Source organism: Bombina bombina, chromosome 4 (assembly GCF_027579735.1).
Source record: "Bombina bombina isolate aBomBom1 chromosome 4, aBomBom1.pri, whole genome shotgun sequence".
NCBI classification, from domain to species: Eukaryota; Metazoa; Chordata; class Amphibia; order Anura; family Bombinatoridae; genus Bombina; species Bombina bombina.
Genome location: NC_069502.1, coordinates 616,073,618 through 616,088,208, shown reverse-complemented (window position 1 = coordinate 616,088,208; position 14,591 = coordinate 616,073,618). Strand labels below are relative to the sequence as shown.

The 14,591-nt window shown below is 41.9% G+C and overlaps 1 protein-coding gene across 2 annotated transcripts in view; it reads right to left on the bottom strand.

Annotated features, from left to right (window-relative positions):
* Positions 1–14,591, bottom strand: part of LATS1 (large tumor suppressor kinase 1) — an 86,571-nt gene that overhangs the window by 54,673 nt on the left and 17,307 nt on the right. Inside the window, exons 3-5 of one of the 2 annotated variants that reach the window (XM_053710631.1) lie at positions 12,431–12,581; positions 10,248–11,761; positions 789–980 (exon numbers count right to left, since the gene is read on the bottom strand). In XM_053710631.1, the coding sequence (XP_053566606.1) occupies positions 924–980; positions 10,248–11,761; positions 12,431–12,581 (1,722 nt within the window). In that variant the 3' untranslated portion in view covers positions 789–923. Of the gene's footprint in view, positions 1–788; positions 981–10,247; positions 11,762–12,430; positions 12,582–14,591 lie in introns of those variants that run through there. The other variant, XM_053710629.1, reaches the window with a different exon arrangement.

Below are 14,591 nucleotides of genomic sequence, written 5' to 3'. Positions count from 1 at the left end.
TGATACAGGAGGAGGAGTGGAAAAAAAGAGACCAATAAAAATTTGTCAGAAAAAAAAAAAATCTACTCACTTGAAGTTTAGACTAAGTGTTATTGCATTGTATTTTTATCGTGCATTTGTTTATTATGCAAGTCTACTGTATTTAGTGGTCCTTTAAAATAATAAACTATTTGTAAATCTAAAACAAATGCAACATTTAGAAGGGCATTACAATCACAATTTAGCTTTCATGATTCAGATATTGAATGCAATTTTAAAAAAGCATTCCACATTTACTTCTATCAACAAGCGTGCTTTGTTTTCACAGTATACTTTGTTGAAGAGAATAACCTGGGTAGATAACGTGCACGTGTCTGGAGAAGTATATGCAGCTGTTTTGTAACCACTGCTCATAAAGTGCTCAGGAAATGTGCATGCTCCTGTCTCAACCTAGGTATGGCCTTCAGCAAAGGAGAACAAAACAAAGTGAATTTGATCACAGAAGTACATTGACATCTGCTTTATTTAAATTATAAAAGTTTAATTTTTACTCTATAAGAGACATACATGGTAACACCATTTAGCCTTCAGTAAATCTATTTTATTGGAGATGACATTCATAAAATGCTGCAGAGAGAACAAAAGAACTACATTAATAATTACAAATAGAATAATAAAAAGGGTGTTGCACAAAAAAAATAATAATAATAATAAAAAATAAAAAATGTATGTACTTGCAGTAAGGGTGCGCAACGTAAAAATAAAAAAATAAACTGCAAGCTCAGAATATGAATCTGGTTAGTGCAGGAAGTTAGGGGTCCAGGATTTTGTGATACGCAATATACCACATGCTTGTGTTTATAACATAGGGCAGGCATGCAGCACCATAGGAAAATCATGCTTTTCTTAATGCAGCAACATAGTGCTGAGAATTACTTGCCAACTCAGAAAAGGAGACTTGAACAGCTCAACCAAGCTCCAGCTTTAACAGTTTTAACCATCTGTTAGTGAGTGAAAAAAGGAGAGAGAAAGTCTAAGACAGACTAAGAAAGATAAATTATTTGGAAAATATATTGCTCATACATAAGAAAATTCAGCAGTGTTTATCATTGAATGTTTAGATACATTTTGTCATCCTTAAAGTGATGGTACATCCTAGCGTTTCAAAAATGCTAGGATTTACCATTGCTAGAAATAAAAGTTAGTTTCACTCAAGAGTTTTAAAAAGTATTCCCTAAGTAGCTTTATTGTGATACTAAGTGCCTACTGCCGCCCAATGAGTTGACGTTTCCACATCTTGCACAATAGCTGTGCTATACGGCTAAGAGGCGGAAACGTCACCTGAATGAAAAAAAAATATATATTTTTGCTGGCGGCGGCCATAGGCACTTAGTATCACAATAACATAAGTTATGCTTACCTGATAATTTTCTTTTCTTCAGATGGAAAGAGTCCACAGCTGCATTCATTACTTTTGGGAAATAAGAACCCGGCCACAAGGAGGTGGCAAAGACACCCCAGCCAAAGGCTTAAATACTCATCCCACTCCCCTCATCCCCCAGTCATTCTGCCGAGGAACAAAGAACAGTAAAAGAAATACCAGGGTGAAAAGGTGCCGGAAGAAATAACAGACGCCCCCCAGAAAAAAACGGGCAGGGAGCTGTGGACTCTTTCCATCTGAAGAAAAGAAAATGATCAGGTAAGCATAATTTAAGTTTTTCTTTATAAATGGAAAGAGTCCACAGCTGCATTCATTACTTTTGGGAAAACAATACCCAAGCTATAGGGGACACTGAATGCACAAACGGGAGGGTACAAAAGGCGGCCCATTCTGAGGGCACCAGGCCTGAAAAAACCCTTACCCAACAAAAAAACAGTTACGTCCGAATCTAAGAAAATTTGGAAAATAAAAAGGCCCCCAAGGACACTGACCCACAGATAGTCCACAAGCCTTGCTAGAGACTGCAGAAAGAACACAGCTGAGCCAGCACGCCTCCAGGAGACCCCGTAGCTCAGAAAGCGGTCCTCAACAACACACCCCTTACCAGAGAAGGGGATCAGCAAACACAAACTCCCCAAAAGGGAAGAGATGGGGGAATAAACAAGGAAACCCAAAAAAAGGGTATAACAATTTCCAAAAAAGGAAAACACCAAGAACCAAGCCAAACTCACATAGACCAAAGCCAGATGCGAGATCAAGGGGAGGCAACACCCAGACCCCAGATGTACAGAAACCACAAGGATAAAAACCAGGAATCCGACACAGAGAAGAACTTCTCCACGAGATAGTGAAACCGCACCCTAAAGAAAACTGAAGACAGAGTCCTCAAGGAATTTAAAATATTGAAGTCTTCAGAAACCGATATACGTGCAGCAAACCCAGAAGGCAAGCACCTGGGTCAACACCAAACACCACAGTCATACCAGGATGACTTCAGTAGTAAACTACTTGCAGGCAAGTAAGAGCAGCAGAGGATAGGTCCCAAACCCTACCACCGACTGAAGAACATTCCACTAAGCAGTGGACCCAGCTCAGGAGTAACCAAAAATCCGCCAGCCCTACTCCATATCCTGAACATGGAGAAGCACAGAAACCTCAAAAAGGCTCAACGTACCACAAGAGCCCAAAGGCGAACATAGGGTCTTGGTAAAAATCCACCAACACACTGATAAAGTGCAAATGGTTGCAACTGATACCAAACTGCAACCTTCCGCTTTCTATACAGCAAAGTAACCCACAGGCCTCTACAGCTGGCTGTCAGGTCTGAAGGACAGGGTAACATAAAACCCCCAAACACCAGACCCCAAAAGGGGACGGAAAAAGATGGACTCAGCCACCCAACTGAACTCAGGTGCCAACCCAAGAACTCGAACAATAGGAAGTCCAAGAAAATCCATAGGGGAGGAACAGAGAAAATGCAATAGAGCCTCAGAAGCCCCAGCACGACACTCCATGACAGTCTCGAACATGGAGACATCCTCACCCCAAAGGAAACAGAACCCCAGAGAACAGAGGCTCTCCTCTACAGGATAAAAAACTCCCGTTCCAACAACCTGCACACAGGACAGGACAATCAACCTCCAGAGAGAGGAAAACTCACCCCCATAAGGAGGACAAACGACCACCCCGAAGGGGAGAGTACGGAAGGAACAGCACACAAGCTCATAAAACATGAAGCCATAGGCTGAGGAAACAATTCCAAATGAAATCATCTAGACGTCAAAGATGAACATCGAGCAACTCCCCAAAAAGGAAGTGTAACGCTCGTGGGATACTCCTCTATCAGACCAAACTCGGCCAGTAGTCTTGTTATCCCGGCGTCAAGACGGAATGATAGGGAATATCCCAGAGCAGTGAAAGTTAGTGAGATGAGGAAGGCGGCACTCACCACAGGCAGGACAGTCCCCAGCGGCAACAGCACAGCAGTTCAAGGATGAACCACTAGAATGGTTAGGCAGGCAGGGTCTGGCAACAGCAATGCAGTCCAAGGGCAAACCACTAGAATGGTCAGACAGGCAGGGTTTGACAACAGTAAAGCAGTCCAAGGGCACACCACTAGAATGGTCAGGCAGGCAGGGTTTGGCAACAGCAAAGCGGTCTAGCAGATTAAGGCAGGTAGAGTAGTCAGACAGGCAGGTTCAGCAACAGTAATCAATTCAGCAGATTAAGGGTTAAGGCAGGTAGAGTAGTCAGACAGGCAGGTTCAGCAACAGAGATCAATAATAGGCAGTTAGAAAGAATGATCTGTCACACCCAAGAGCACACAAAGTAACACCTATACTTGGGCAGTGACAGATTGTTAAAGAAACATTTAAATAGGATTCACGCCACTGAGCTCCGACCGGCATCAGGAGCGTGCAGTGATGACGTCAGCACTGCACGCATCCTGAGCCGACACTGCCCCTGGCAACGAGCAGGGAAGGGGACGCTGCACCCCTAGCAACGGCTAGAGCGACGCAGCGTGACAGGAAGTAGAGCACACCTCAGACAAAGGGCTCAGAAATCCTAGCCAAGGCTTCTAGACCGAAGGTCATAGCCTGAGTTCCCTGGAAAAACTGGATCGCACCGAACCAGCCAAAAGGATCGTAAGTCTGCCGGACATCCGGAAAATCCACAACAAAACTATAGGCCTGAGGAAAAACTATAGGCCTGAGTCCCAGATCGAACCCAGGGAACCTCCCACGGAATATAACTGGACCAACCAGGAAAATGGGAACAAGTCCCATTCTGAATCCCAACCCAAAAGGGAAGAAGACACTGCAAAGGGAACTTAAGTACGACAGAGTCGCACAAGTGGCCTAGAGCCCACCAAGGCGATAAAACAACGCCCAGAAACATCAAGGACAAATGTCACCCGAAGAGTGAGCAAAACAAAGGCTAGTCTCCATAATCCCCTCCGGAGTATCCAAGGACCATACCCAAGGAAAAAGAATGCAGAGCATCCTAAACCCCGGTATAAAAAACCCTAAGCGAAGCTTGGAGAAAGAGACAGCACAGCCTACCATCTCTGATAGGGAACGACTTTAATTTCCGAAGTAGGAAAAAGCCACAAGGACCTCCCATAAGGCGGCCAAGACCACTAAGGGGCAACATACAAGTCCTGAAGTCTCATCCAAAGAGGAGAACCTCAAAAGGAAAAATCCAAACAAAGGACAAATCCAAGAGCCACAAGGACAAGACCGCCCGAACCAGCAGCAAGGAGATCTGAAATCCTCCCAACCTCCAACCCACACGGGGGAGGAACACTCCACATCCCGCATAAAGACGGAATCATGAGTCAAACTAGTATTTATATAGCGCCCTTCTTCCAGTGAGCCACAAAGCGCTTTTCCAGCGCCCGCCTTGGATGAACCAAATCGGCAGCTGAATAGTAATAGTTGTGATTATTACCCAATCTGAATGGTACACAATGTATAGTCAGAAGGATGAAGGGCTGAGTCAGCTCTGCCAGGACAGGACCTGTGACCCTAGGATCTTTGAACAGGCCTAGTAGTCAGAGCATTTTACCAACTGACCTACCTCGCCGGCATCGGCCAGCTGGAGAGGTCAATCAGGACTGAACCAATACCCCAAGCCTCACGAACCCTCAGGTCCACTCAGAATAAAATGAAACTTGTAAAGAGAACAAGAACACCACAATAACATGTGAGGCACTCGGCGCCCAACCGGACCAGCCAGGCGCTACATGTCTGAACTAGGCCTTAGGACAGAAGGACTGAACCCAATCAGGCCAGCCTGAAACCAAGGGCTATTCCTGTCAAGGCCGTATAGAATCCCCCTGAGAGAGGAAAACAGCAGACACACATAGGATACACATGTCCTTAACAAACTTCCTTAGAAGTAACAGTGCGATCAAACATCGTGAGTATCGATTCCAGACAAACTTCCCGAAGGAAATATAAAATAGAAGCATTATTCAAATAAAATAAAGGATAAGGCAACCCGCAGGTTTATCGCCAAAATAGACGTACCCGCAGGAACGCCCAACAGTACCCCTGTTCTACCAAGCTCAACTGGAAAAAGTACTTTCGATAACAAGAGTATAAGAAGATTATTTCATCCCCATATTTCTATTTCTGCAAGCTATTCGATGAAGCAGACTGAGAAGTCCCAGATCCAATAAGGATGGGATCTTCCGACAAGGCCAAAGCGTGCCTCAAAAGAACACGAAGGCTAGTCATTCTATACCAAAAAGCGCAGCATACCCCCGCAGGAGCGATTCCGGCCTCAAAGCCTGACCCCTCTGAAGCCTCAGGGACAGTCGTTCCCCCAGAGAGCTGAACAGGCCAACTTAAGCCTGAAGAGCCCTGGATAACGGAACTCGAACAGTATCCAAAACCAACTTCTGGAAGTTGCATACGAGCTAGTGGCAAAATTATGGACATGCGACATCGTGCCTAAACCCCTGGCGGGAAGAAGCTAACTTCCAGAGAAGGGGAAGCAAATATTGGGTTACCTGCATGCGTAGCAAGCGATGGTGTAAGGGAACTCGCCACTCGGAGGACAGAGGCCCCAGAGGCGGATGACTCAGCAGTTTCTTGATTCCCCGATCCCGAGGAATTGAGCACTCTAATACGGCATTCGGAAAATAACTGATAGGCTAGTATCATCCGGGGCAATACGCATTCTGCGCATGGAGTAGAAAATAAAACAGAAGTCCGTCTCCACGGAATCAGACTCCTCCATAGCTAGGATATTGATACGAGATTTGGACCAAATTCTTAAACGGCACCTGACACCCACAATGGCTAGGGCACTCACCACCTCCTAAGAGCCCAATACCAGCAGATCCGAATTTCTCCGTCGCCACAGGGCTAGGAATGCAGAAATGGAGAGTCAAAAACGTGACCACGCCCGGTCACAAGGTGAACCGTACAGTCCAGAAAAAGTGTGCCCCGACCGTAAAGGCCACGTCACTTCCAAAGGTCGTTATGTTCCACAAGCCACGAGCCTAAGTAACACTATGCATAAGCAGGTAAAATAAAAATGATCTTACCGGCATCTATGCTGTGGAATAGGAACATGGTCCTTCAAGTGTGACGGATAGTAGCATCGCCTCCGCCATGGACTTGAGAGAAGAAAGCAGGCAGTGGAGCAAAGTTCGACAACGCTGATTGCTTGAGGAGCTGTTAACATGAGTCGGGATGGTTTCGCAGAAACACTCTAACTGCATCTCCGGACTCTAACTTTTATCCAAGCCCTCACTGAGATACTGATAGGATTACTTAAAACTCCTGTCCCATGTCAAAGAGTACTACCCTCCATAAGAGACAAAATAAATTCTGACACTTCTCTGCCAACCTCCTGGGACGAAAGGCAAAGAATGACTGGAGGGAAGTGGGAGGAGTATTTAAGCCTTTGGCTGGGGTGTCTTTGCCTCCTCCTGGTGGCCAGGTTCTTATTTCCCAAAAGTAATGAATTCAGCTGTGGACTCTTTCCATTTATGAAGAAAATTAATCATATTAGACATTCACATATCATCTAAAAAACACATTGTGCATAAAGACTACTTTAAAATTGTACATCAGCAGTTGAAGAGAGATATATAAAAATGTATCACAATACTTTACTAGTAAGGGGAGAGGAGTTACTAGCCCTGAGGGAAAAAGTTATTAGCCCACTCAATGTTAATAGGAAAAAGTATAAGTGTGTGTATATGTACATACTGAGCAGCAACCATTCGGTCACGCTCACATGTGAAACTGGCATCAGGTGTGGATTAGCAAGTTCTTTACTGAAATGGAGCAAAGACCAAACTTAATATGGAATTTAGAGGATTAAGCAGAATCAATTCCACAGGACTGGCCACAGAGTCGAAGCTAGGATTGCTGCTCAGTGCTGTTCTCAGAGGGTTCTGCTCTGTGACAAATTTTTCACATACCTCACATGTTTGAGGTTGCTTTCCGTGAGTAGTTCCAACACCGGGGGTTGGGTCACTATCTTTTAAAGATTATTATTTTTTTAAAAATCTGTGAACATTATTAGTAAAAACCGCTACACTTACAGCCCTTTGTGCGCTTCCCGTTCTTCTTGTTTCCATAGATCATATATTTTATACCCCGATTCCCAATGAAAAGTCCTTAAAGGGACATGAAACCCAAAAATGTTCTTTTATGATTCAGATAGAGAATGCAATTTAAAAACGTTTCCCATTAAATTCTGATATCAAATCTGCTTCCTTCTCTTATTCTTTGTTAAAGAGATATCTAGATATGTAGTATGCACTACATGAAAGGAAATAGAGCTGCCATCTAGCGCTTTTGCGAATTTATAACATTGTTGTAAAACTGCTGCCATATAGTGCTGCAGACACATACACACTCCCGAGCTTACCTTTCTGCTTTTCAACAAAGGATAACAAAATAAAGATAATTTGATAATAGAAGTAAATTGAAAAGTTGTTTAAAATTGTATGTTCTATCTGAATCATGAAAGAACATTTTTGCGTTTCAGGTCCCTTTAACGACCAAGGACGTGCAGGGTACGTCCTACAAAAACTGTCACTTAATGACCAAGGACGTACCCTGCACGTCCTCAGTGTTTTCAAGCGCTGGAAGCGATCATGATTACTTCCAGCAACTTTCAGGTTATTGCAGTGATACCTCGATATTAAAACATCCTGCAATAACATTTTATAGGCATCCGATGCAGAGAGAGAGACTCTGTGTCCCTCTCTGCATCGGCCAGCGATGGTGCCGATCGTTGGTGGGTGGGAGCCATAGCAGGGAGGGGGTGGGCGGCCCATCGTTGGGGGATATCCGGATCCTGTCCCCCTCTGTGTTTAATGGAGCGCGCGAGGGGGCGGGAGCGTGCGCAAGCTACATTAAGTTAAACACAAGAGGGAAAAAAATGGGATAGGGATCTGGGAGGGAGAGGGGGTAGGGTATTGAGGGGGGTAGCTACACTACAGAAAATGGTGTTTCTCCTTTTTTTTTTTTTTTTTTTTAGAATAATAGGGCAAATTTTGTAGTAAACTGGGTACGGCAGACAGGCCAGTACCTAAGATGGCGGCCAATAGGTTGTGGCTTAGAGAGCTGTTTGGGGGGAGGGAAAGGGGGATCCTACACTAAAGAAAGAAAAAAACTTTATTTTTATACTGGCAGACTTTCTGCCAGTACTTAGGAAGGCGGGGACAATTGTAAGGTCGGGGAGGGAAGAGAGAAATCAGGGGGTGCGTTGTGTCAGGTGGGAGGCTGATCTCTACACTAAAGCTAAAATTAACCCTACAAGCTACCTAATTAACCCCTTAACTGCTCGGCATAATAAAAGTGTGGTGCACAGCGGTATTAAGCAGCGGCCTAATTACCAAAAAGCAATGTCAAAGCCATATATGTCTGCTATTTCTGAACAAAGGGGATCCCAGAGAAGTATTTACAACCATTTGTGCCATAATTGCACAAGCTGTTTGTAAATAATTTCAGTGAGAAACCTAAAGTTAGTGAAATAGTTCATTTATTTTATTTGATCGCATTTGGCGGTAAAATGGTGGCATGAAATATAGCAAAATGGGCCTAGATCAATACATTCGGTTGTCTACTAAAAAAAATATATACATGTGAAGGGTTATTCAGGGATTCCTGACAGATATCAGTGTTACAATTTAACTATCTCTAATTTTTTTTTTTGGGGGGGGGAATGGTTTGGAAATAGCAAAGTGCTACTTGTACTTAATGCCCTATAACTTGCAAAAAAAAAAAAAAGAACATGTAAACATTGGGTATTTCTAAACTCAGGACAAAATTTAGAAACTATTTAGCATTGTAATTTTTGGTGGTTGTAGATGTGTAACAGATTTGGGGGGTCAAAGTTAGAAAAAGTGTGTTTTTTCAATTTTTTTCATCATTTTATAAAAAAAAAATTTATAGTAAATTATATGATATGATGAAAATAATGTTATCTTTAGAAAGTCCATTTAATGGCGAGAAAAACGGTATATAATATGTGTGGGTACAGTAAATGAGTAAGAGGAAAGTTACAGCTAAACACAAACACCGCAGAAATGTAAGAATAGCCCTGGTCCTTAAGGGTAAGAAAATTGAAAAATGGTCTGGTCACTAAGGCGTTAAGACGGGACATTCCCACTCCACTATTGAGGAATGTGGAACAACCACCTGTAACTTAAATCTGGTTGTCCCATATCCACACAGCCAGGCTCAGTATTCACTCCCTCCTCTCTTTCAACAACCTATATGCTGCCCCAAAGGACAATGAAGCAGTTAAATAACTGCTGTGTAACACATTCATACACTTAAATGCACTTGTGTCTTCTGGGAAATCAAGGGGTTTAATAATTGGCATGAAGGTGTGTGTTTATATAAATGATGCTTGTGTATTAGGTAGCAAAGACTTAAACCTTTTATTGCATGAGTGCATTCTAGGTAACCAAAGAAAAGGGTTAAATTACGTCTGTTTTAGAAGCTATATATCAGTTTTGTACATGTGTTATGTAAAACCAAAAGGTTAAATCACTGCCGTGCATGTTAAGGGCATGGGGGTTGTTGTATGAGCCCCATGCTTCAGATACATATTATAGTGGCTTTAATACTTTTCTAAAATAAAAATTTACAATGAAAACCTAACTATATGCCACATGTGTTACCATGGACCACAAATGATGCTAAATTGCTGGATCTCTCAGCAGAACACAGGTGAAACAAGATTTAGTTACTTGATTAAGCAACATACAGACACACTGAAAAACGATTTTAGGTCTATCTTTTAAAAGCTATAAACAGCAGTGACAAAACAGAAAGATTTAAAATCTTACCCTCATCATCTCATTTTCCAACTGCTTCTTACGGTGCAGGCGCTGGTGATGAGATTTTAATATGTTCTCTACATGCTGTTCCATGAAAAACTTGAAGGCCTGGGGTGAATAGCTCTGAATTCGAGACTCTCTGCGTTCCTCATCTTTCTTGTTTTTCCTAACTGGCACAGGTGATGTCGTTATTTGTTTCTTTTCCTTCTCTGTGGGTTCTGAAGTTGCCTCAGAACACCTCTCTCCTTCTTGAATGTTACCATTAGGAGCAGGGGCATCTTCCTTGTTGGACTTCTGTCCTGCATCATACACAGGGACAGTGGGCGGAAATAAGTGCTTTGGGTATGGTGGAGGAGGCCCTTGATAATTTGGTGCTTCTGGTTGTGGAGAAATTATATTGCTACTATGTGCCACAGGCTCAGGAAAGGGGGCTGTCTGTACACTCTGTGCCATCCAAGATGGATGGGTCGGTGCTAAAGCAGTTTGAAGTTCTGGCTTTAACACCCTCATGCTCTTCACAGGTTGCTGAATAGGAGCAGGAGTAATTGCTGTAACAGTGGTAGCAGAGGGCTGAGTGTTAGCGGGATGCACTGGACGACTTGCCAGGGGGTTATTGAAAGAGTTGGACCTAACAGGGATGTTTGGCTGCCATGGTGGCATCTCATGCCCACTTCCAGAAGGTGACTGTCCGGGTGACTGTTGGGGCCACGAGGTGTGCTGGCTTGGCATGGCTATGTTGTATAGCTCCATGTTGTGGCTATTTCGGTTTGGAACCAACATGGACTGAGGCAAGTTGCCATTGTTGTATGCTGAGGGTGACATGGGCCCTCCGCTACCCTGCATCTGCATGGAAGCACTGTTCGGACCATTAGACATAGGGTAAGGAGGTGGTGGCTGACGGCTCCCTACACTAACACCTCCTTGATGGACAAGGAATTCTGTCTGCCCATTACCATTTTGTGCACCAGCCCTACCAGCATAACCAAACTTGCTGTTGTTGGAACCTTGTATGATAATTGGCTGCCTTCCAACAAGAACTTGATTCATTGCCCTTTGCCCTTGAGAGGATGTATTCATCATTTGTGTGGAGTTCATTGAAGCAGGTGGGTATCCCTCTTGCCAACCACCAGGAGGAACTGGAGATATCCGAGACATAATGAACTCCATGTTACCTGAATATCGCTTGTTCTGGGAGTTGGGGTCCCAAGATTGCAATGGAGGAGTTGTACCCCTTGGAGGTGGAGTTTGCCCTCTAGGAGGAGGAGGCGGCGGTGGTGGTGGAGTGACGCTTCTCATTTGAGGAGGAGGCGGGAGGTTTACTCGCTGTGGGTTTCCAGGGAGGCCTTGGGTAAAGGCTGCAAGACCTGAACCAGACAAAGGCCTTCCAATCTCACTTTGCTGGCTAGGGTTTTCAGAGCCATACACTACACTTTCAGAAAGTGGAGAGATGTGCCTCTGAGGGACTAATGTCTCCTTTGATCCCTTCCAACTCTGTCTGCGATTTACGGAATGCTGGATGCTTCCTGCATTATCAAAAGGAAAAAGAAAAAAAACAAGGCAACTATAAAAGCTTTATTAAGATCATTAACCATCTGACTTGCACAAGAAGTATCATGTTTGAAGGTAGTTAGAAGATAAATGGTATAATGAAAATAAAGCTCAGAAGTAAGTTTGTAATTATCACTGAATATCAAATCTATAATAAGGGAAAATTAAAGCATAATTAAAACCTACAGACAGACCGTAATCCTGCACCAAAGAATGTTATCTAATAACTATTTTTTTTAAAAACAGTAAATGTTAGGAAAAATTTTACATATTTCAGGTGTCGGCTGTTTTAGTTAGTGCAGGAGCGTGCTACATGTAATTCAATAGCGTGATCAAGCTCACTGTGATTAGACAGTGAGCCTGTGATGCGCCTGTTTGAAAAAGCAGCCTCGCTGAATGAAGAGGGCGGCTTCACTGTAGAGATAAGTATACTTTGGAGGGACATATTATGCGTATGACAAGTAAAAATAAATCATAAGACTATCGTCATGTTACATAATTCTGTACATAGTGCAGAATTACGTAATATTTTTCCCAACTTTACTTTCCCTTTAAAGCATAAGTATCCTTCAATTTGTATTTTTAAAAGAAAAGAAACAACAACAGAAACAACAACAACAACAACAACAACAGACAATGGTTACCTTGAGGTTTCATACCAGAGGTGAGAGGTCTGGAACTTGACACTATCATTGGTTCTCGAAAAGACTCTGGATAGCTCATCCGGCTGATGTATTCGATCGCTGCTTCTATACTACGGCTATTAGTTTGTTGAAGAGCTCTGACAACCATCTCCTGTGTGGAAGAAGAAAAAGAAAAAAAAAGTTAGAGATTATTCAGTTGCAGCTTAACTGATAGTTATATTAAAGTGATGGTAAACTTTCCAATTCATATAAATCAGATTAGGAAAGGAAAACGATGGACTTTAATCAATCTATTCTAATGAAGATATGCTATAACTTACTTTTTAATATAGCGATGAAATTCTAATGACCCACGTTCCGGTCACCCACTTCAAGTTTTTTTTGTTTTGTTTTTTTGTGTGAGATAACGGTTTGAACTGGTCTCCAAATTGGAGCTCTAGCCAAAAAAATAAAAATGAAATAAAATTGTGTGAGTGCGGCCAGAGAGCGGGGTATTTTCGCTTCATCTATATATTAAAAAGTTATAGCGTATCTTAATTAAAATGAATGAATTAAAGTCCATCTAAAATATAGTTTCCATTACGAATTGGATTATACGAATTGGAAGCTTTACCGTCACTTTAATAACACATTGCTGACAACTATAATGTTAATATAGCTTTCAATTTTAACTCCTAGACCTGGTATCAACAAATGTATATGAAACATAGGAGTTATCCAGAATACTGAGGAGTCAGTAAATGATTTACATACCAGTCAGGAGAAAAAAAAAATGTTACTAGGCCACTCAGTGCTAAATATATTTAAACAATGTCTAATTTTTCACTATCAAGGGGCTGGTAGACATTTAAAGTCTTGCAGATATACCTTAAATAATAATTTTAAAAAAAAAATTGTAGCCAGAGTAAACGTTTAGGACTCTGGCTTCACAATTCCTGAGATTTGTTAAGCCCTGTCATGGAGAATTATAGTATATTTCTAGTGCATTACAGTTCTGTTCACAAGTAGATGTCAAGCTTACTACAGGTAGAAAACCCCTTAACCAAACTGCTTGGGACCGGAAAAGGTTTGGATTTCTGAATATTTGGATTTTGGAATATTTGTACCTGTAAAAAAGGACAGTTTTGAGAGGGGATTGAACTAAGTGTAAACAACATCTTATTTTACCGAGGTAATATTTTCATGTCATAATACAGCTTATACATGCAACATAAAGGTAGTTTTATATCATTTTTAATACTTACATAGTACTCTCAAAAAGATAGTACAGTACTGTAATCAGAAAGTTAATAGTTGTCGTTTTAAATAAATATAGACAGCATTTGCATTTTAGAGCACAAAAACTAAACCAAAGACAGGCAGAGAAGATCGTGACTTACAGGTGCGGAAATATGGTAATCTTTGACAATTTTATTTATTTATTTTAAATTAAAAACTTTGGATTTCAGAATAAGTTTTGGAATTCCAGATTTGGTGATCTGTACCTGTACAGTGTTTTTTTAGCGATTATAATGCATAGGTTTTAATTTTATTACCAAATGGTACTTGGGAATTGAGAACTTTACTTCTGTTAATAGTAAATGTACTTGAGTAACAGACAAAAAACATGTATATCAGATTTAATTTATAATGTTTATTTATGATTTACATAAAAAGAAATGAAAATAAAGTTAGACTTAGGGAGATTAAAAACTAAATACATTTTATAATAATAGTATTGAGATTATTCCCTGCCTCCGTTTAGCCATCGGTGCTGTCATGTTGAAATTGGTCTTTCACTGCATACTGCTGTGTTAACACATGTGCAGCAATTCTCCTTCAGATACCTGCAGTGCAACCTAAGTTCCAGAATGGCAGCATCTAGAATAGGGGGAAGGTGCATGAAAAGTATTCAGTGTTTTAATGTCGATTAGAAAAACATAAAATTATGCTTATCTGATAATTTAATTCCTATCTGTGGGAGGAGAGTCCACTGCTTCATTGTGGGAATTAAAACCCTGGCCACCAGGAGAAGGCAAAGACACCCCAGCCAAAGGCTTAAATACCTGCCCCACTCCCCTCATCCCCCAGTCATTCAGCTGAGGGAACAAGGAACAGTAGGAGAAATATCAGGGTATAAATGGCGCAAGAAGAATAAAATTAAAATTTAGGTCCCCCCCCC